The sequence below is a fragment of the Dipodomys ordii genome, unplaced genomic scaffold, assembly GCF_000151885.1.
Source record: "Dipodomys ordii isolate 6190 unplaced genomic scaffold, Dord_2.0 Scaffold17, whole genome shotgun sequence".
NCBI lineage: Eukaryota > Metazoa > Chordata > Mammalia > Rodentia > Heteromyidae > Dipodomys > Dipodomys ordii.
In genome coordinates, this window is record NW_012267233.1 from 11999099 (window position 1) to 12021415 (window position 22317).

At 37.0% G+C, this 22317-nt stretch overlaps 1 protein-coding gene across 1 annotated transcript in view; it reads left to right on the forward strand.

The window, feature by feature from the left end:
• Positions 1 to 22317, forward strand: part of Stk3 (serine/threonine kinase 3) — a 235087-nt gene that overhangs the window by 416 nt on the left and 212354 nt on the right. The window contains exons 2-4 of the mRNA XM_013012550.1: positions 17244 to 17324; positions 18234 to 18362; positions 20173 to 20287. Coding sequence (XP_012868004.1) covers positions 17244 to 17324; positions 18234 to 18362; positions 20173 to 20287 — 325 coding nt within the window. The remainder of the gene's footprint in view (positions 1 to 17243; positions 17325 to 18233; positions 18363 to 20172; positions 20288 to 22317) is intronic.

Consider the following 22317-nt stretch of genomic DNA (forward strand, 5'->3'; position numbering starts at 1 on the left):
GGCCGGCCTGGCGCGCCCGGAAAGCGGCGTTGGCAGCGCCGGGCGCCCCGCGGCCCGATCCCGGGGCGGTAGGGTTTTACCTCGTGGCGAGTTCACGGAGCCTGGAGACCTTCAAACGAAGACGTGAACTGTTCTTACAGCCATTGGGGCTTGTTTTGTCAGATGTGCTGCAAAATATTGCTTGCTTTTCTTCCCTGTTAGAGATGATTGTTTTGAAGTTTAAGCCATTATTAATAGCTACACTGCAGAAAAAGTTATTGTGGCCGTGCTACACTGACAGGTGTTCCTGCTCCTCCCCCTTCAAGTTCGAAAGAATTTATGGATTACACGACAGTGGGAATCTTAAATTAGAACCCCTCCTCCCATATATTTTTACAAGTAGTGATGCTTTGGTATGGTATTTATGTTTAAATCTGGGATATGTTGGAAACATAGACATACAAAATAGATGCATTTAAACTAATATTTGTAAATGAACTTAAGTCGAATCAGTATTTTCCACTGATATAAATTTATATTCTGACCATCTTCCCCCAAGAATGATTTAATTGGTTGATGCTGGACCAAACATTTAACACCAGTCTATGTATACGTGTACGTATGTACTTGTGTGTGCCAGTATTGGGCTCGAACTCAGGGCTTGGGTACTGTCCTTTAGCTTTTTCGCACAAAGCTGGTGCTATACTACTTGAGCCACGGTGCTATTTCTGGCTTTTTGGTGGTTAAGCGAAGAGTGTCACGGACTTTTCTAGCTTGGCTGGCTTCAAACTGCAGTCCTCAGATCTCAGACTCCTGAGTAGCTAGGATTATGGTTGTGAACCACCAGCAACTGGCGAGTCTTTCGTATTTAATTTGTGAAATAAGTGTATTAATGTATAACTATAGTGAGTGCTGATCCGAGAGTTTGTCTGCTTTGATACCTGGAGATTTTTAGACCAAAAGTGTTGTATTCGAGAATGTGAAATAATTTAAAAGGTAGGGAGCTATTAAGAATTGTGTGAGTAGATATATAAGCCTTGAGGCCTGGAAGCCATCTGTTCAGGTGAAAAAAGGAAGGTCTTGGATAGGTTTTCAAAAGGGGCCTGCTGTCAGTCGGAGCCCTGAAAGCAAGTCAGTTGAAACATGCTCTTCTAGCATTTTGTAAGCTGTCTATCTTCTGGTACTCAGTGGACACCAGTTTTAATACTACAGAATAATATTGGGAACACTTTTTTCTTTCTTCCTTGGAAGGACTGTAAGGGGACACCCCTGACATATGCTGTAGGCCAACTTGAGCCACTTTGAATTGTAGTAGAGGCTTTCTATTAGCTCTACTGTAAGTTATGAGTTTCATTACGGTGTAAGAGATTCTTTACTCTTGGGAAGACATTAGACAACCCAGAGGAGTGAGTGGAAAGTATAGGTGGTAATTCCATGGTGATTTATACTTTTCAAAGTGTTGGTTCAGAGAGATTTGTTATGACCTAGGAAGGTCTTTTTTTTTTTTTCTTACCAATTTTAATTTTAATCCAGTATCTTGCTGTGTTGCCCAGGCTGCTCTTCACAACTCATTAGCTTGGATAATAGGTGCATACCGCCATCTGGCCCAGGAAGGGATTTCTGAAGAGCAAAAGATATGTGATATTATTTCTTTATATTTGAATAGTTGTTAAATTTTTATAACATTTTCTATTCATTGTGAGTATATACAAATATATCTCCATCTCTATCTTTGAGCTCTCTAAATATCTATACATCTATCTATAATTTGCATTTGGCAGTATTGGGGATTGAATTTGGTGCCTGTGCTTTTTAGACAAGCACTCTACCATTTGAGTTATGCCCCAGTCCTATATAAATAATTTTTAATCCTCACAGCAAGGTAGTAGGTTGGATTATAGACAGTAATCCTGCTTTATAACATGGAAAGCTATGTCAGAAATTGTTGACAGTTTTTGTGTTGCCCCTTTGATTATTGCTGTCTAATAATAAAGTAGAGCTATCAATTTTTTAATTTAAATTAGAACTATTAATTTTGAGATCAATTGTTTGTCAGAAAATTCATGCAATAAGTGGGTTATATTCTGAGAAACATCCTTAGGTAATTTTGTTGTATAAACATTGTAGAGTATACTTATACAAAGCTATGTAGAAGGCTGTAGTGTTAACTAGGCTATATAGTCTTATGAATCTATGTGTATAAGGTCTGTCATTGACCGAAATTGGTTGGATGTGACTGTGTATATCTTTTTCTATTTTTTTGGAGATACTAGAGTTTGAACTCAGGGCCTTGCTCTTGTTAGGCAAGTGTGCAACCTCTTGAGTCATGTCCCTAGTTCTACCTTTCGTATATAATCTTCTTAAAAAATGGTTATCCTCACTCTGCCACTTACTGTGTTAGCTCAGAATTTAAAGTTGTCATTTATAAAATATATCAGGGAGATTAAGTGAGGTCATAACAAAATCAGTTCAGTGCTTCATGAAACGTGTTCAATGATGTTAACTCATGTTTTCCTTATTAAATGAGCCTCAGTGAGGTTAAAATGTTTTTGTCATGTGGAGAAAGTGCCAGAAGCTTTAGTCTGATTGGCTGCAAAAGCTGTGTACCCCCTTATTATATTCAATAATTCCTATTAGAATTTCATAATGTAATGGTTGACTTTTTCTGCAATTGCTTATTCCTTTCTTAATCTCTGTGAGGATATCATGATTGTGTCTGTGTTGCTGATATTCACTGCCTAGCTTAAGAGATAAAATGTCACTAATAAAATGAAGCCCCTGTGCCTATCATTTCTCAATTATAGTCTCTTCTTATATTACAAAGGTTGATCACTATCCTGAATGGGGTATTTGCCCTTTCAATACATGTCTTTATATTTTTAGGCTGTAAATTGTTGACACACACATATATAACATCAGCCCAGCTTTGCCACTGACATTGAATTTGACTTTTTTTAGTTATTATTCTTTTAGTTATTATTCTTTTCCTCTGTAAGTTGGAAATACCAGTATGCAGCCAGATTTAAGACTCCTGACTCAGAATTTTAAATAATATGTAAGCACTTCTCATCTTCTTATTTGTTGACGTTCTTTTTTTTTTTTTTTGGTCAGTCATGGGGCTTGAATTCTGGGCCTGGGCACTATCTCTCAGCTCTTAAGCTCAAGGCGAGTGCTCTACCACTTGAGCCACAACGCTACTTCCATATTTGTTGATTTGATATCCTTTACAAGGTTGTTTTTTGGTTTTGTTTTTAAAATAAACATAGGCAATAAATATGGATTCTCTGCTGCTGTCCTGAGGTACCAGAATGGGTTTTAGACTCCTAGATTTTTGTCACAGAAAGGCCTCTGGAAGTTTAAGAACTCTAATTGTTACAGGGTAGGTTTGTAGTTTTATACAATAATTGTCAAAGAGAGGATATACTATATGCTCTGGATGTGCTATGGAGATAAACTTTATGAGATCAATCTACCATTCCTCGATTATAAGACTAGTAGTTAAAATTGGTTTAAAATCAAAAGTTGGTGTTTACAGTGAAAGCACTGAAGTATAAGAGTAAGCTACTGATTATATTTTCAAGACAGGAATGAGAGGTCTTTGACTCAAATTGTGGCAGTTAAAAAATACTATGAAAGGGGAAGTTTGGGGTAAATGAAATTGAAGCTTGAAATTAAAATGTTTGGGCATTGGAATATATTCCCACAAATAAGGTAAGAAAATCATAAGGGCAGATACTGCTATGAATGATTGTTTTGAAATATAAAAGCAAAGGTAAAGGGATAAGAATATAGGAGGATAGAGTAGAAATTATTCATGTGTTCCTTAATATGAACACTTTTTTTCTTTTGGGTCCGGTCGTGGGGCTAACACTCTACCACTTGAGCCACAGCACCACTTCCGGCTTTTTTTTTCCTGCTTATGTGGTGCTGAGGAACCGAACCCAGGGCCTCATGCATGTAAGGCAAGCGCTCTACCACTGAGCCACCTATGAACCTATGAACATTTTTAACTAGTCTTTAGCATCTGTATAGCTGACTTGAGGCTAGGAATTAGAAATGGAAATATGTGATAGAGAGTTGGGTGGGGCAAAGAACAAACTAAGTAGATAGTGGAATTTCAGGAATGTCTTGAAGATGTTGCAGTGAGAAGAGGGAATAATGAACTTGATTTTATATCCGTAGTCCTACTTCATATGTTCTTGGAATGTTGGAAAATAAATAAAAATTAATTCTTGTATGCTTATTGTTGGAGACATTCACTAAGTGGAGAGCTGGAGTTGTCTTTGTGAAGATGAACTCTAAGAACTCTTTTTTTTCTTTTCTTTTCTTTCTTTCTTTTTTTTTGCCAGTTGTGGGGCCTGAACTCTGGGCCTGGGCACTGTCCCTCAGCTCTTCAGCTCAAGGCTAGTGCTCTACCACTTGAGCCACAGTGCCACTTCCAGCTTTTTCTGCTATGTGATACTGAGGAATCAAACCCAGGGCCTCATGCATGCAAGGCAAGCACTTTACCACTGAGCCACCTTCCCAGCCTCTAAGAACTCTTAACAAAAAATACAGGTAGCTGCCGTAGGGAGGAAGCTGTATAGCATGTTTCCTATTTTATAATTTTTTTGTGGTGCTGGGATTTTTGTGGTACTATGGCCTCAGCTATGCTAAACATGCACAGTGTTTTGTGGTGTTGGGGTTTTTGTGGCACTATGGTTTCAGATATGCTCAACATGCACTTTACCACTGATCTATGCTCCCAAAGTCCAGAAATTTATCATTTGAGAGGCAGCCAGTGAATAAAATGTTCAAGGTAGACCAAAGGGAAAAGAACCCAGCACACAAGAATAGCTCTTCAAAGCACATGCTTTAAAGGGAACATAGGGAAGAAAAGCCAGAAGTGATTTGTGGCTCAAATGGTAGAATTGCTAAACTTGAGCCAAAAGGCTCAGGGACAGCCCTCAGGATTGAGGTCTGTGTGTGTGTGTGTGTGTATGTACATGCGCGCATATGCAAACCCATCCCCCAATTAGTTTGTCTCCTTCATCTCTTCCTAGAAGTGAGAGACTATAATTAAAATATATATTTTTTTGCATGTTTAGGTTGTTAACAATACCACTCTGGGCTCCTTTGACAATGGTATCATCTCTATTAATTAAAATGAGAAAGATGGAAATGAAATAATTTTCTTGACATAAGTCAAGAATGTTTTTTCAAACTACAAATCACAACCTAATAGAAGGACCTGAAATTAATTTGATGAATCATAGTCATCATTTTTTAATGAAAAATAGAACAGAAAATAGAAAAAATACTGGAAAACATAGTACATTTCATGAGATTTCTGTTTCTGTATTTAAAGCATACAATATTTTTCTTTTTCCAGATCATCTTTCAGCTTTAAGATTTTTGGCTTTCTGAAATTATGGGCTGTAGAGTTCTATAGTTAGAAAGGAATGCAAGTTGAACTTGACTTTATAATTTAGATGAACTTTTGATATATTTGAGGAAAGCATAAACTGAAGATAGGAAGCGATAAATGTTCTTGATTCTATTTCTCTGTCATTTTCCTGTTGCCTCTGAAAATGGGCTTTCATACTAATTACTCAAGGCAGAAATTGACTGTAAGCTTGGTTCATTCATTTGCTTATCTGCTCAAACATTCAGTCATTAAGTGACTGCCTTCTAATAAAATGCCAGATATTAGGTGCATTACCAAATGAAATAGACAAGATTTTTTTCATAGAATGTACAGTCTGGCTGGGGCTTGAGCTTTGAGAGGTAGAAGTAGTGTGAATTAATGAAGTGGTGATACTGACACTTGGAGGAAGCATCTTTGAGTAGATAATATTTAAGCTGCAATATAATGTTGAGAAATTATCTTGGTGTGGACCTATGCATGTGTGTGTAGTACTCAAGGCAGAGAGAAAATCCATGAGAAAGCCTGGTGAGGGAGACCACCTCAGTGTCTTGAAGGAATTAAAGTAAGGTCATGTGGCTAGGTTTTAGAATAGGAGAAGACAAAGAGAAATGAGGTTTGAAAGATGGGCAGAGATTCAGAAATATAGGTAATGGAAAGGATTTTGGATTTAAGACAGAGTGCCATGGGCTATCATTAAATGGTTTAAAGCAGGGTTTCAGGCAATTCTGTTTTAAAAAGATTATTCTGGTTGTTCTAGTAGGTTATAGAGAGTTAAGAATATAAAAAGGGGGGCTGGGAAGGTGGCTCAGTGGTAGAGCGCTTGCATACCTGAGGCCCTGGGTTCGATTCCTCAGCACCACATAAGAAAAAAGCCAGAAGTGGCGCTGTGGCTCAAGTGGTAGAGCGCTAGCCTTGACCTGAAGAGCTGAGGGACAGCGCCCAGGCCCAGGGTTCAGACCCCACGACTCGACCAAAAAAAAAAAGAATATAAAAAGGAACAGATAAAGATTGTGGAGTGAGTGGAGATGGAGAGAATGGGACAGATTGAGGTTACATTTTGGAATTAGAAATGAAGCACTAATTGATAGACTAGACGTAGGAAATTAATTAGCCAATTAATTTTGCTGGGAATAGGGGCTTGAATTCAGGGACTGAGCACTGTCCCTTAGATTTTTCTGCTCAAGGCTAGCACTCTACCACTTTGAACCACAGCTCTACTTCTGGCATTTTGGAGGTTAATTGGAGATAAAAGTCTTACTAGCTTTTATCAGCTGGCTTTGAACTGAGACCCTTAAATCTTAGCCTAGCTTGTTGGTTACCTTTAAACTTTATGTTTGTCCTCTCCCCTTTTCCTTTTCTTGTTGAAAACTTCAAGTTGTTTGAACTGCAGTTTCTTACTGTGTGTATTTTGTTAGTTGTTTACTTGAGACTCAGTTCAACATATTTGTCTTCTCTATTTCCTGCAACTGGGCAGCTAGCTGGGTCCAAAGATGGATCAGACCCAAGTTGAATCCCTTAGGCATTATTATAGATTGGGCTTGGCAATACAGTAGTAAACTCTTAATGTGCAATATTCTCTTTCTCTCATGAAGTTAGCAGCTGTTAATAGTATTTATTTCTGCTAATTCATTGGGTCTTGCAAAATGATGAAATTCTAAATACATCATTTTTTGTTTCATTTATTAGGTGGAATGTTTATTTATAAAGTCACTTCCTCTTACTTCCTGTTTGGTTATTCAGTGGTATAGTTTATAAAGGGAAGAAAGAATAAGTGCTTGTTCCGTTCCCATTATTTGCAGTTTCAAGGTAATGAGTGCATTCCTTTTTTTCCACAGGGGACCTTGTTTTCAGTGCCTTCATGAGCTGACTTGAACAGGATGGATTTTAACCTACATCATTTACTATCATTATGTGCAAATTGTTTCATTTTTGGTCATTGTGAGTCTTTTAGGAGAGAACATAACCAACCCTAGGGGTATTTGATAGCTTCTTTCCTGTCTGCTGTGATAAGCTGTTGAGGGCTCATCTTGTACATTTCTGGAATCAACCATTTCTATAAGAAGCTGGATACAGTTGGATACAGTGGTCTGTGCTTGTCAGCTCAGTTCATGAGAGGCTGAAATCAAGAGTACTGAAACTCCAGATCAATCTGGGCCCGAAGTTTCCCAGACTTCATTTCAGTGGAGAGAAGCTGGATGGGGCAGTGTGTACCTGTCATCCCAGCAGCACAGGAAGTCTAAAAAATAGGTAGAGTAGAGTCCAGCTCTGGGCTCAGGCTGAATATTTGGGTGCATCAGCTGGTGAACATTTTGGAGAACTTTGGTGCTTTCTGTAACGACTGTACTAATTTGCATTCCCACCAATAGGATAGAAGGGTTCCCTTTTCTCCACTTTCTTTGTACTGATTATCTTTTTGATAATGACCAGTCTAACTGGAGTGCAAGGTTATGTCATTGTGGACTTGATTTGCATTTTCCTCATGATAAGTTATGTATTCCACATTTGTTTTTATACATGTTGCACTTCATATATTTTTATTTGAGAAATGTCTCTTGGGGTCTACTGCCCATTTTTAAGTTGATTTTTTTTAAACTATGAAGTTTTTGGAGTTCTTTATATATTCTGGTTATTAACCACAAAAAATTTACAAATACTTTGTTACATTTTGTAAGTTGTTTCTTTACTCTTGTTTCTTTTGCTCTTCAGGAGCTTTTTAATTGAGATAATTCCATTTACGTATTTCTGCTTTTGTGTCCGGTGCTTTTGGGGTCCTGTTTAAACAGTCCTCTCCCTTCCCTACCATTTCCTCCTTTCCCTTCCCTTTCCTGTTCCCTTCCCTTCCCTGTTTCCTTCCTGTCTCTGTCCTTCCTTCCTTCCTCCTCCCTCTTTCTTTTTGTGCTTCCCTTCCCTTCCCTTCCTTTCCTCTCCTCCTCTTTCCCTCCCTCCCTCCCTTCCTTCCTTCCTTCCTTCCTTCCTTCCTTCCTTCTTTCCTTCCTTCCTTCCTTCCTGTCTCTGTCCTTTCTTCCTTCCTTCCTCCTCTCCACACCCCTCCTTTTCTTTCTTTCTTTTTGTGCTTGTCCTGGCACTTGAACTCAGGGGCCTAGGTTCTGTCCCTGAGCTTTTTTAGCTTGAGGCTCTACCACTTGAGTCACAACTCCACTTTCAGCTTTTTTTGGTAGTTTAATGGAGATAAGAGTCTCAGAGACTTTTGTGCCTGGGTGACTTCATTCAAACCAGGACACTAAGATCTCAGCTCCCTGAGTAGCTAGGATTATAGGCATGAGCCCATAGTGCCTGACTTTTAATTTCTTTCATTAATTTTTATAGTTTTTTTTTTTTAATTTGGCCTGGTCTAGGGCTTGAACTCAGGGCTTAGGTGCTGACTCTGAGCTTTGTTTTATTTTTTTTTTTTTGCTCAAGGCTAGTGCTCTACTGCTTGAGCCAAAGCTCCACTTTCAATGTTTTTGGTAGTTTATTGGAGTCTCATGGAATTTCCTGACCAGGCTGGCTTCAAACCATGATGTTCAAATTTCAGCTTCCTGAATAGCTAGGATTATAGGCCTGAGCCGATAGCACTGGCATGTTTTATAGTTTTTATAATTAAGAACTTTGCCTCTTGGTTTAAATTTATTTTGAGATGTTTTAGTATATTTTATACTTTATATGGTTTTTGTTCTTTATTCTGTTGATGTTTATTGGTTAGCATAGGTTGAAGTATCCTTGAAATGAATCTCACTTGATCATGAATAATCTTTTTTTTTCGCCCCATAGGGGAGCTTGAGTTCAGAACCTTGCTCTCTCACTCGACTTCCTTGGTGATGGCTAGGTCTTTACCACTTGAGTTACATCTCCAATTCTGTTTTTATTTTTCTTTTCCTGGTTAAATAGAGACAGAGTCTCATGGAATTTTCTGTCTGGGTTGGTTTTGAACTGCCATCTCCTAGGGTTTAGTCTCTGAGTAGCTAGGATTATTGGCATAAGGCACTACTAACAAATTTTAAATTAATTCATAAACAGGGGCTGTGAAACTCTTAGATTTAATTTGCTAGCATTTTGTTGAAGATTATTGTATCTGTATCCATAAAGGATATAGGCCTATAGTTTTCTTTCTTCTTGTGTTTTTTTTTTTTTCTCTAGTTTAAATGTCAGGTGTTTTCTCTGCAAGATGGTACCTTGTTTCTGTATTCTTTGGAGAGGAAGAATGCTGTGTCCTAATGATGCAGAAGGTTTGGAATGGCAAGTGAGCTAACTGCTATGTGATGGTTCCTCCCCCCCCCCCATAAGAGCCTTAATACTGTTCATGACTTATACCTGTTGAAGACTTCACATCGTAATAATAATTTTAACACTTAAATTTTAGGGGTGGGGAAAGTCAAACCATGGCAACCAGGACAACTAAATTGTACCAGCTCCTACCAGCTCCTTTATTGTAAAAAGACAAATCTAGGGTATGTCTGCCTGATCATGTAATAAATCCTATCACTCAATTTCCCTGAAAGAGATTTCTTGTGGTTGACTTGTTCTCTACAAAATTTTAAATTCATTCTCTAAGGGCATGCAGTCAAGGATAACTAGTGTTTTGGACTTGCGACTAAAAAAAAATATATTGTATTTGTGATGTAACTTTGGGGCATTAAATCCATAAAACTATGCTCAGTGTGTTGCATTTGCCAAGGGCAGGAAAATACAACAATGTGATGTGATGTGTGTGTGTATGTGTGTGTGTGTGTTAGTCTGATTTTTTTTTGTTTGGTGGGTCGTGGGGCTTGAACTCTGGGCCTGGGTGCTGTTGCTGAGCTCTTCAGCTCAAGGCTAGCCCTTGAGTCACAGCACCACTTCTGGTTTTCTGGAGGTTTATTGGAAAGAAGAATCTCATGGACTTTCCTGTCCAAGCTGGCTTTGAACCAGATCTCAGCCTCCTGAGTAGCTAGTATTACAGGCATGAGCCACCAGCACCCTCTGACTTTTAATCATGAGATTTTTGTGCGTGTGTATGCTGGTCCTAGGGCTTGAACTCTCTGAGCTTCTTTTGTTCAAGGCTAGTACTCTACCACTTTAGCTATCACTGTGTAAGGTTTAGCCAAAAGGAAACTGCTATATGGTTCAGGCAGACAAGAGTTTATTGGGGAGACAACGTACTGCCAGCCTACTTGGGAAGATGTGCAGAGAAGGGAAGGGGCAACTTCTGGTGGGACTGGGGTTAATGTAGGTAGGGAGAAGGTGAGGAGGAGGAGGAGGGGCCACAGCAGATAGAGGATGTGACCTGAGTCTGGGAACCTCTCACGGTGCAAAGCAGACTTGGCTGGGGTGGTCCAGGATATGACCTCAGAGACAGGAGAGGTAACTCCCCGCAGGTGTGCCAGTTACCTGGGTTATAAATGCTGGGCCAGGGCTTTTAGGGAAGGAGCCCCATGTGTACTCAGGAGGGACAGTGGGAAAGGGACTATTTTTCCAGGGAACACATAACAAACTACATTTTTGGTAGTTAAGGGTCTCACAGACTTTCCTGCCTGGGCTGGCTTCAAGCCGTGATTCTCAGATCTCAGCCTCTTGAGTAAGTAGCATTATAGGTGTGAGCCACTGGCACCTGGCGTATGAGATTTTCTTTTAAGCTATAAATATGGTTTTAAAGGAAACAATATAAAATTATTTAAAATGAAGCCACAATTGAGAAGATTAGTTTTCATTTAAAACACCAGAAAGAGAAAGGAAGTTAAGACAAAATGACTAAAACATAAATTGTTTACCAAAATAAACTATGTGTTTTCACTTGACAAATACCCAGGAGACACACTTTTTGCCTGTTAAAAAGAAACATTTCAGTTATTCTAAATGTTGAGAAAAACATGTGTAGACTAATTACTGGATTCAATCGAGTAACCTATGACTTGTTCATTTAAAGTGAGTCAGATTATAAGCCTGGTTTGAAGCAAACTTTTTCAATTTCCAATGAATTATATAGTGGTAGACTACTTTTTGGCTTGCTTTTAAAGAGATTTGTTAATATAATAATGCTGCCTCCATCACTGTGACATGTGCATGTTCATTTTGAGTTGCATTCACTTGCTTAGCCATGAGGGAGAAGCACTTTTGATTTCTGAGACACAATTGCCAGTTTTTTAATGCTTTCTTTTTAAAATTCATTGTTGTTTTAGAGATGATATACAATGGCGTTACATTTACATATGTCAGGTAATTAGTACATTTCTTTTCATCTGTTCCTACATTCTCTCCCATTCCTGTCTCCCATCTCCACCCACGAGTTGGATAGTTCACTTTCATCAATGTCCAGTATATTCCACTGTTGCACTTTTTCACCCTTTTTCCTTGGATTCTGTGACCTTTTCGCATGTGAATACACCATATGTAAGATAAAAAATACAGAGTCATCAGAAAAAAAAGTCCTTTGTTTCCATATCTTTGGAGTTTGTTTCAGTATGTATATTATTTTATATTCAGAGAAGAGATGCTTGCGTATTGCACCTTTGTGATGCTCTCCTAAGACAATATTCTTTTGGTCTCACTCTGTGTGAGTATCTAAATTCCTGTGTAAATTTCATATACCGGTGTGTTTTAGATCTAATGTTCACATATCAGGGAGAACATGTGCAGCTTGTCTCTCTGATCTTGGCTTACTTCAGTTAACACGATTTGTTCTAGTTCCATCGATTTACCTGCAAATGATATTATTTTATTTTTTCTAATGGCTATGTAAAATTCCATTGTACCACATATTTTAGATCCACTCATCTATTGTGGGGCATCTTGGCTGTTACCATTTCTTGGCTCTTGTGAAATAGTGTGGCAATGAACATGGATGTGCAGGTATCCTTATCATATCCTCGCTCATGATGCTTAGGATAGATGCCAAGGAGTGGTATAGCTACATCTAAGGGAAAATCTATGTTTAGTTTTCGTAGGAATCTCCAGACTGCATTCCAGAGTGGTTGTACTAGTTTACATTCTCACCAGCAATGCAGTAGGGTTCCTTTTCTCCCACACTACCACCAGCATTTGTTATTGTTAGAATTCAAAATGTTGGGCAATCTAACTGGGGTAAAACGATATCTCAGAGTTGTTTTGATTTGCATTTCCTTTATAGCCAGGGATGATGAACATTTTCTCATGTGTTTCTTTGCTAATCTTAGACCTCTTCTTCTGAGAAGTCTCTTCTTATTTCCCTTGCCCATTTAGCAATTGGTATATTAAGTTTGGGAGGGGTTAGTTTTTTGAGTTCCTTTTCTATATTGGATATTAGGCCTTTGTATGATATATTACTATGTAATGACCTTCCTTGTTTTGTCATACTTATTCTAATGAAAAGTCAAATTTGTGAGACATCAATATGTCTACTCCTGCCTTTATGTACAGTGCATTTGCATGAAAGATCTTTTTCTATACCTTCACTCAGAGTTAGTTTTTTTTTTGTTTGTTTGTTTTGGGTCCGGTTATGGGCCTGAACTCTGGGCCTGGGCACTGTCCCTCAGCTCTTCAGCTCAAGGCTAGCGCTCTGCCACTTAAGCCATAACGCCACTTCTGGCTTTTTTTTCCTGCTTATATGGTACTGAGGAATTGAACCCGGGCCTCATGCATGCAAGGCAGGTGTTCTACCACTGAGCCACCTTCCCAGCCCTCAGAGTTAGTTTTTAATCTTTGACTGTAAGGTGAATCTCTTGGAGGCAATGAATGGGTTGGTCTTGTTTTTTGATCCAATCTGCTGTTCTTTTTCTTTTGGCTGGGGAATTGAGTCCATTAACATTTAGAATTATTAAAGAGACATATGTCATGTTTCCTGCCATTTTCTTGATTTCCTATATTTTGCTTCTTTCCTTCTTCTGTACTTACCGAAATTCATCCTCTAGTGAGTTTTATCTAATATGTTTCCTTTATTTTGATGATTTTCTTCAGATTTTATACTTCCCTTTAGTATTCTTTGTAATGCTGGTTTAGTATTTATGAATTCCATTAATTTTTCTTTGACATGGAAGGTTTTGGTTTCACTGTCAAATGTAAAGTAAGCTTTTTTGGGTATACCAGTTTGGGTTAAAATTTGCTGATCTTCAGGGCTTGGATTATACCATTCCAGAGTCTCCTTGCCTTGCATTTGGGTGGAGAGATCTGCAATGATTCTGCTTTTCTTTTCATTGTAATATGGCTCCTTCTTTGATTTTTCAGCATTTAAAATCAATTCCTTGGGGCTGGGAATGTGGCTTAGTGGTAAAGTGCTTGCCTAATATGCATGAAGCCCTGAATTCAATTCCTCATTGCCATATAAACAGAAAAAGCCAGAAATAGCACTATGGTAGAGTATTAGCTTTGAGCAAAAGAAGCTCAGGGACAGTGCCTGGGCCCTGAGTTCAAGCCCCAGGATGGCAAGAAATAAAATCAATTTCTTGCTTTTCATGTCCAGTGTTTTTACTATGGTGTGTGTAGGAGTGTTCCTTTTTGGTTCCTGTCTATGGGGAGTTTAGTATGTTTCTGGATGTTGCAGTCTCACGTTGCTGGTCTGTGTTACTGTCTGCTCTGGCCGGGTCCGCCACTGTGGAACCTTTCTGTGTCTGGATGCTGAAGTCTTGCTGGTTGGCTTATGGTTGTATTTTAAAATGTCAGATGATTAGTCTTGCTGGTAGGACATTGCTTTTTAAATTTTTTTCTGATATACAATATCTTTCTCCTTGCTTATTAGCATCTTCCTACTTTTATTTCTATCTCTACTCGACTTAATTTTTTCCCCAGTACCTTTTAACCATCGTTTCCTATTATTTCTCAATAGCATCTGTCCTGTGGACAATTTCTATTGTCTCTCTCATTGCTTACCTTGCTTCTGAACAATATCGAAGGAATTATGCAACCTCAAAGATTATTATTTTAAATTTCATTTTTCATAGATCTCCCACCAACTTATAGAGGAGTGTGTGTGTGTGTGTGTGTGTCTATGTGTCTGTGTCTGTGTCTGTTAATACGGAGGCTTGAACTCAGAGACTTGTGATCTAGCTTGGACATTTTGCTCAAGCCTAAACTTCTAGCCTTTTGTTGGTCATTGTAAATTAGTCTCACGGACTTTTTGGCCCAGGTCTGCTTTGAACAACAATCCTCAGATTTTAGACCCCTTAGTAGGAAGATTACAAGAATGAGCTACTGCAGCCCAGATATGTTCTAGCCCAATCTATTTTATCTGTGACTCTGCTCATTATTTCCTCCTGTTACAATAGTATAGATATTCTTAGCACCTTTGAGGCAGTCTCTTACACATGTACTTTTGGAATACATTCCTTTCACCTTTTTCAGGGAATTTTTTGTTGTTGTTGTTGGTCATGGGACTTGAACGTGGGGCCTGGGTGCTGTCTCTGAGTAGTTTTGCTCAAGGCTAGTGCTCTACTACTTTGAGTCATAGTACCACTTCTGAGTTTCTGGTGGTTAATTGGAGGTAAGAACTTCACAGACTTTCCTGCCCGGATTGACTTTGAACCATGATCCGAAAATCCCAGTCTCGTGAGTAGCAAGGATTGCAGGTGTGAGGAACCAGCACCCTGCTAGGGAAATTTTTTTATTTATCATTTCTTTCTGTTCTCTTTCATTTTTTAGTGATCCCATATTTTTCTAATTTATCTCCAAAAAGCATTTTACTTGTTTAATTCCTATTATCTTGCTTTGTCATCTTTTATAAACTCATGTCTAAAGTAACTCTTTTCCAGAAACCTAGGTTTACAGTGATCAATGAATATTGTTTCTTCTTCACTTACCATTGTCTCAAAACCATTTCTGCCTCTTGGCACTGAAAATTTCCTCAATTAAGTCTAGAAATTGTGTGTGTGTGTGTGTGTGTGTGTGTGTGTGTGTGTCTGTTGGTCTGTCTGTGTGTCCTGATGCTTGAACTCAGGGTCTGGGTGCTGTTCTTGAGTTTCTTTTGTTCAAAGCTAGCACTCTACCACTTGAGCCGGAGCTCCATTTCTGGCTTTTTGTTTTGTTTTGTTTTGGATTTGGGTAGTTTATTGAAAAGTCTCTCATACTGTATTGCTCAGGCTGGCTTCCAGCTGTGATCCTCAGGTCTCAGTCTCCTTAGTAGGATTTTAGGTGTGTGCCACCAGCACCAGTTAATAATATACATAAAGTAAAATATCCTTTTTTTTCCTTTTGCTGAGCACTAATCATTTTGAGATTTTTCCAGGATCTTGAATACATCAGCAGTTTTGCATGTTTTATGACCAAGTTGGTTGACATTTGTTGTGTTTTCTTTGTCTTTTTTTTGTTGCTCTAATAAGGTTATTGTGAAAATTTGTGTTTTTGGTGTATGTATTTTTTTCATTTTAATTAAGCAAATACCTAGGAGTAGAATAGTTGGATTGCATGATAAGTATATATTTAATTTTTCAGAAGTGCTAACCTATTTTTTAAAGTAGTTAATTTTGTGTTTCTAGCTGCCATATATGAAAGATTTTGTTCCTTGCCCTTGCTAACACTTGATATTGTTAATCTTTAATTTTACTCCTTTTTCTGAGTGTGTAGTGTTAGCTTAATTGTTATTTCTTTGATAACTAATGGTATTGAGTGTCTTTTCATATGTGTATAAAGCATTTGTTGTGTATCTTTGGTTACCTGATGCTCAGGCCTTTTTTAAAGTTTTTTAAGTTTTTCTATCTCCTTGTTTTCAGTGTATATGTCCTTAGATATGCCTCAAGTTTCTTGCCTCCTCCTTTGTTTCCCCTTCCCATCCCTTCCCCTCTCCATCCCCCCATCCCACACCCCCCTACTGTCTTAGTGTTTTGATTACTTGGTATGTCTTTTACATGGTTTTCTTTGTCTTCACTGTGAAGTCTTTTCACTAGAGAATGCTAATTTAATATGATAGTAATTTAAATGATAGTAATTTAATGATTATAAAGATAGGAAGATAAATAAAAAGGAACTAGTAAGAAACATCTTACATTATATTTCTCACCACATTTTAATGTTTTGCGGCTTCATTTTACATCTCTAATATTACCTGTCTACATTATCTATTCTTAGTATTATAATTGTTATACTTTTTGTTTTAACTTTAATCCTCATACTAAAGATCTAAAAGCATACTCACAGTTTTTGTAGTGTATTTACTATGATAGAGCATTATAAATTTATACAGTTAATGTTACCAGTTAGTTTAATATCTTTGATATTCACTTATTAGCATCTTTTTCAGTTTAAAGACCCCCTTTGCTATTTCTTGGTGATAAATTCTTTCAGCTTTGTATGTTGGAAGAATGTCTTTATTTTTTCTTCATTTCCTGAAAAGAACATTATTGGTTGGTCTCTGTATCTATGTAACTATATATCTATCTGTTTGTATGTATGATGTTATGATGTATCTAGTCTGTGTGTGTGTATTGTGTGCGTGCGTGCATGTGTGTGCGTGTGTATGTGAAACTGGTGCTTTCAACCCCAGGGGGAAATTGAGAATATATTCATTTTTTATGGTTTTGTTGGAAACATGATGACCAAGGCTTGGGTGGAGACCATTAATTTTATACTTTTTAAAAAATATTGTTTGGCCCCACCCCTCCCCCCCTAGGGTTTGAAATCAGGGCCTCAAGCTCACTCAACTTGGCTTGCTCAGCTGACATTCTGCCACTTGATGTATGCCTCTAGCTTGACTTTTTATTGGTTATTTTTGGAGATGATGTCTCTCCACTGTGCTGTCTATAGTGGGTTCACACTTCAAGCCTATGAATTTTGGTCTCCTGGGTAGTTAGGAGTACAGAAATGAACCATCAGCCTTTGGCTTATTTTATTTTTGAACCATATGATTATATTGCCTACTAGAAATAGATAAAAAAATAAAAGATCTTAAGGAAAATATTTTTCTTCTTTTTCTTATCAGCAAACTAAAAAAGCTGAGTGAAGACAGTTTGACTAAGCAGCCTGAAGAAGTTTTTGATGTATTAGAGAAGCTTGGAGAAGGGTAAGTACAAAAAATATTAAATTAGCCTTTATATAGTGACAGACTATCTAAAGTAATTTTTCAACTCAAGTATGTTTACTAGAATTGAATACTTATACCAGTTGAACTTGGCCCATTAATCTGAAGTTTTAAAGATTAGATAGATGATTCTACATGTGGTAATTTTGTCTTCCAAAGAAGTAGACTATATATGTTGTGTGTGTGTGTGTGTGTGTGTGTGTGTGTGTGTGCGCGTGTGCGCGTGCGCTTCTAAATAGTTTTCAGGAAGTTTGTTTGTCTTGTGTTCTCATTAGTAAGCTTGAATGATTTTGACTTTGTTAGGCAAATAACATTGGACCACTCTTTAGTATCTTAAGCCCATTTTATTTAGGAAAAGGTGAGTAGTAGATGTGAATTGAGCTTGAAATCTTATCTCTTTCTTTTATTTACCTGTGTGGTCTTTTTCTTGAGAAAATAGTGAAAGGAATATTTGGAGAGACCTTGGAATTGTAACTCCAGAAAAACTATTTGGCTAGAGATTCCCTTAATCTCTACCTTTGGGGTTAGAGTAGGGGGTTTCAGCTGTTTTTAAGTACTATGAACAGAAGTGGGACTTGATATTCTGGCTCTTTTTAATCTATCTTTCATACCGCTAATTTCTTTTTATATCTTCTTAATGCTGCATTTGAGTTGACAAAACGTAAGTCTCTTTCATTCCTAAGAAAACTCAACTTGTTTTGTATTAACTTTTCATGACTTTATTTATAATTGAAGCACTAAAACGAATTCACTAACATTTGTTTACTTTTATTTTTATCATTTTAAGAGTGATTTAATCTAGAAAACACTGCACAAACAGTTCGGTACCCTCTGTCTAATAGTTATGGCATTAGATAAGAAAGGATAACATCTTTTTCTGTCTGTTTTTAGGTCTTATGGAAGTGTATTTAAAGCAATCCATAAAGAATCTGGCCAAGTTGTTGCAATTAAACAAGTGCCTGTTGAGTCAGATCTTCAGGAAATAATCAAAGAAATTTCTATAATGCAGCAATGTGACAGGTAGGAGATTTAATTTTTCTTCATTTGGATGAATTTTTATTAATAATATATAATAAAATGCATTAGTTTGTCATTCCTTTAGTTCTGGTTTTTTTTTTTTTGGGTCCGGTCCTGGGGCCTGAACTCTGGGCCTGGGCACTGTCCCTCAACTCTTCAGCTCAAGGCTAGAGCTCTACCACTTGACCTACAGTGCTGCTTCCGGCTTTTTTTTTTTCTTCTGCTTATGTGGTGCTGAGGAGTCGAACCCAGGGCCTCATGCATGCAAGGCAAGTGATCTACCACTGAGCCACCTTCCCAGCCCCTAGTTTTTCTTTTTTTTGTTTGGATTGAAAGTCTGATCCTTTGAGGAAAGCAAAGACAGCTTTGTAGTATGTCTTTTGGATTTATTGCTCTTTGTTTCTAAAGGAGAAAGTGACATTGTAGCATATAGGAATATAGAGTGAAGAAAATACTCAAAATATTCCTATTTTTAGGACAAATTTATATGTGAGAATAAGAATGCAGGGCCTCCCAGATGCCCCTCAGTAGATGAATGGATCAAGAAAATGTGATACACACACAACACACACACACACACACACAAAGAAAATGTGATACATACACACACACACACACACACGAACACACACGAACACACATGAACTCTATGCCTACATCAGAAAGAATGACACTGCCCCATTTGTTAGGAAATGGAAAGACTTGGAAAAATTATATTACGTGAAGTAATCCAGACCCGAAGAAACATAGGTTCCATGGTTTCCCTTATTTGCAATAACTAGTATATGTCTAGGGCAAGCAGAAAAGGTCAAAAGCTATGGACATATGACCATATAAGGTGATACTAAACGAAATGAACTGCAAGATAGGGACACAAGAGGTTTATCTTTCTTGCTGTTGTTTTTAATGTGCTCATAATGTACTATGTGATTTTTTTGTTTCTTTTGTATGTTCTTCCCCCATGTTATAGTCTCTGTTTTCACTGTATTTGATTCCGGTGCTCTGCATCTTGTATATACATTTTTCTAATTTGGGGAGGGGAATGGAAATAACAACATGCTGAAAACAAGGATACAGGTTGTCCCATTGTGACAATGAGATGTATAAGACACTATGTTGAAAATGAACTTTACAACTTTGGAGGTGATGAGGTGGGGTGAGGGGAGGGAGGAGTTGGGGAGGTGGGGAGGGAAGGGATGGTAGGGGAAAAACAAAGGAAGGGGCAGCAGTGTTCAATAGGAAATGTACTCATTACCTTACTCAAGTAACTGTAACCCTTCTGTATAGTATCTTTACAATAAAAAATATATGTGTGTGTGTATATTTATATGTGTGTGTATGTGTTTGTATATATAATTATTTTTCACCAGAATATTCTGAGACCAAAATGAAAGAAAAAAAAACCCTCTATTTTTTGGACTATTGACATGTTGTATTGAGTATTAATATTTGACTGAAAGCAAAATTCGTTTGATTCAATTTTAAAATGTTTTAGTTAAAGGAAAATATTTTCATTTGTTTCTTATGTTAAATAGTAAGTTCTTGCCAAAACGAAGTATTATTTTCCTTGGGAATCACTCAGAACATTTGGGCCTCCTTTGGTTTGTAATCCTGTTAAATGTCATCCATGAAATAAAGCCTAATTATACACAGTTGGTGAACTCTAGATATAGACAGTTCAATATACAATAGAAGTTTAGTCATTAAGTTTACTTATTCAAACATTATGAAATGTTGCGAACACTTTGTATTGAGATTAAGAAAAAATTTTCTTGGCAATTAACTAAATTTAATTGTCTATATTTTTCTTTAGCCCTTATGTTGTAAAGTACTATGGCAGTTATTTTAAGAACACAGACCTTTGGATTGTTATGGAGTACTGTGGAGCTGGCTCTGTCTCAGACATAATTAGATTACGAAACAAGACAGTAAGTATTTTAAAATTGTTTTACTAATCTGATTTCTAAAGATTCTTACTTTAGAATCTAACTAGGTAGTATTTTGTTACAAAGAAAATATTGATGTGAAAAAAGAAAATTATTTAAGCACTGTAAGGGGATCTAGCAGGAGGTGTGAGAACCAGACACATTTTTCTGCAGCAGATGTAATTATGATTGTTTCCTAGGATAACTTTTGGTAAGTCACTGTGGTACTACCATGACATTCCTCTTCTTTATTTGGAATCATTGTATGTGTGTGTTTTATTAATATGAGTTCAATAAATTATGACATAAAGTTTGTAACATTCAAGGTATGTACTTACCTTAAATTTTCTGTATTTTAATTTATGACTGGCAAATAGTTGAAGGTGTGTGAAAGTGATAACACTAGATTATTTGCATTCATTTTTATTCTTGTGATTTTAGTAAAATATATTAATTAAAGGTTTTGTAATTATGTTTTTTATCCTTAGAGGAACTGTTAACAAAATTGTTTACCCCCGTAATGTATCTAGTTTATCACACGTTTTCTAAGGACTAAAGGGACTTTTTTATTTGTGAGGGGCTAAGATTAATGAGTAAAGTAATTTGTGAATCTGTAGAACAATAATTTAATTACCTAAGATAATTGCACTGCTTCTGTAAAACCCATCCAGAAAAAATATTTAACTACTTGAGTAAATTTGTGGTTAACCAAAATTATTTAAAAGTTTGATTGGGGAAATTCATTGTAAGTTTATTCTTCTAACTTTTTTTTCTGTTAGAGAAAATAAATGTAACTCTCGTAAGAGGAAGGGAGGCAAGTTAAAATAATTCCTGTTTTGACAGGATGGATGAAGTGACCTGTGACACGTTAATTGCCTATTTTAGAAATTCTGTGCTTAACTAGCATTTATGTAAATCAAGTGGCACTTGCTTGGCAGAACAATACTTTTATTGAAAATAATTTATACTCCAGTTAGAAGTGTTTTAAAATTATTTCAAGGCTAAATTCAGCATGTATGTTATTTAAAGTTAGTGATCAAGTAAGAATATAAACTCAATATACATGAGGTAGAAAAAATTTTTTAAAATATCTGTTTTCATAGATTTTTAATGCTACTTTGAGTACCTAGGGATTTGATCCAAGAAATTTATTTCTTGTTGCCAATAATTACAATTGTGAATATATATTACATTATATTATATGTATATCTATACATATATTTAAGATATTGAGGTGTGAACTCACACCCTGGTATTTGCTAATCAGGTGTTCTACTACCTTTAGTCACATCTTCACCACTGGTTCTTAAATTTTACTCAGAAATTCCATTGACCAATTCCAACAGAAAGATTTTTAGCTACTCATATTCCTTAGAAGACAAAATCTACTGAGTGTGTTGAGAAGTCTACATTTGAAACTATCTACTTGTTTTCACAGAGCAGTTATCCTTGTTCTGGGGTAGCAGGAGAAGAATCTCATTTCCATATATGAAAATGATCCAGAGTAGCAAAAGAGGTTGATCAAGAGCTATGTGTTTAACCTTGATTACAACTCCTGTAAGATCTCAAGAATATCAGTGACTTTCTTTTCCAGCCTCAGGGGTATATTGACATTTATTTATTATAGAGACTGTCATTATGTTGAGGTTGATGATATAAGGATGTGGTTCATTATCTCTTTTATCTATGTTTATTTATTTAGTTATTTTGCTGGTCCTGGGGCTTGAACTCTGGGCCTGGGCTCAGGCTCTGGCCCTGCGCTTCTTTTTCTTAATGCTAGCTAGCCTCTACTACTTTGAGCCATAGCACCACTTCTGGATTTTTCTGAGTAATATATTCAATAAGAGTCTCAGGGACTTTCCTGCCCTGGCTGGCTTTGAACTTCAATCCCCGGATCTTAGCTTTCTGAATAGTTAGGATTACAGGCCTGAGCCATCAGTGCCTCGCTCATTATCCCTTTTATTTATTTATTTTTATTATTATTACTTTTTTGGGTCTGGTCGTGGGGCCTATACTCTGGGCCTGGGCACTGT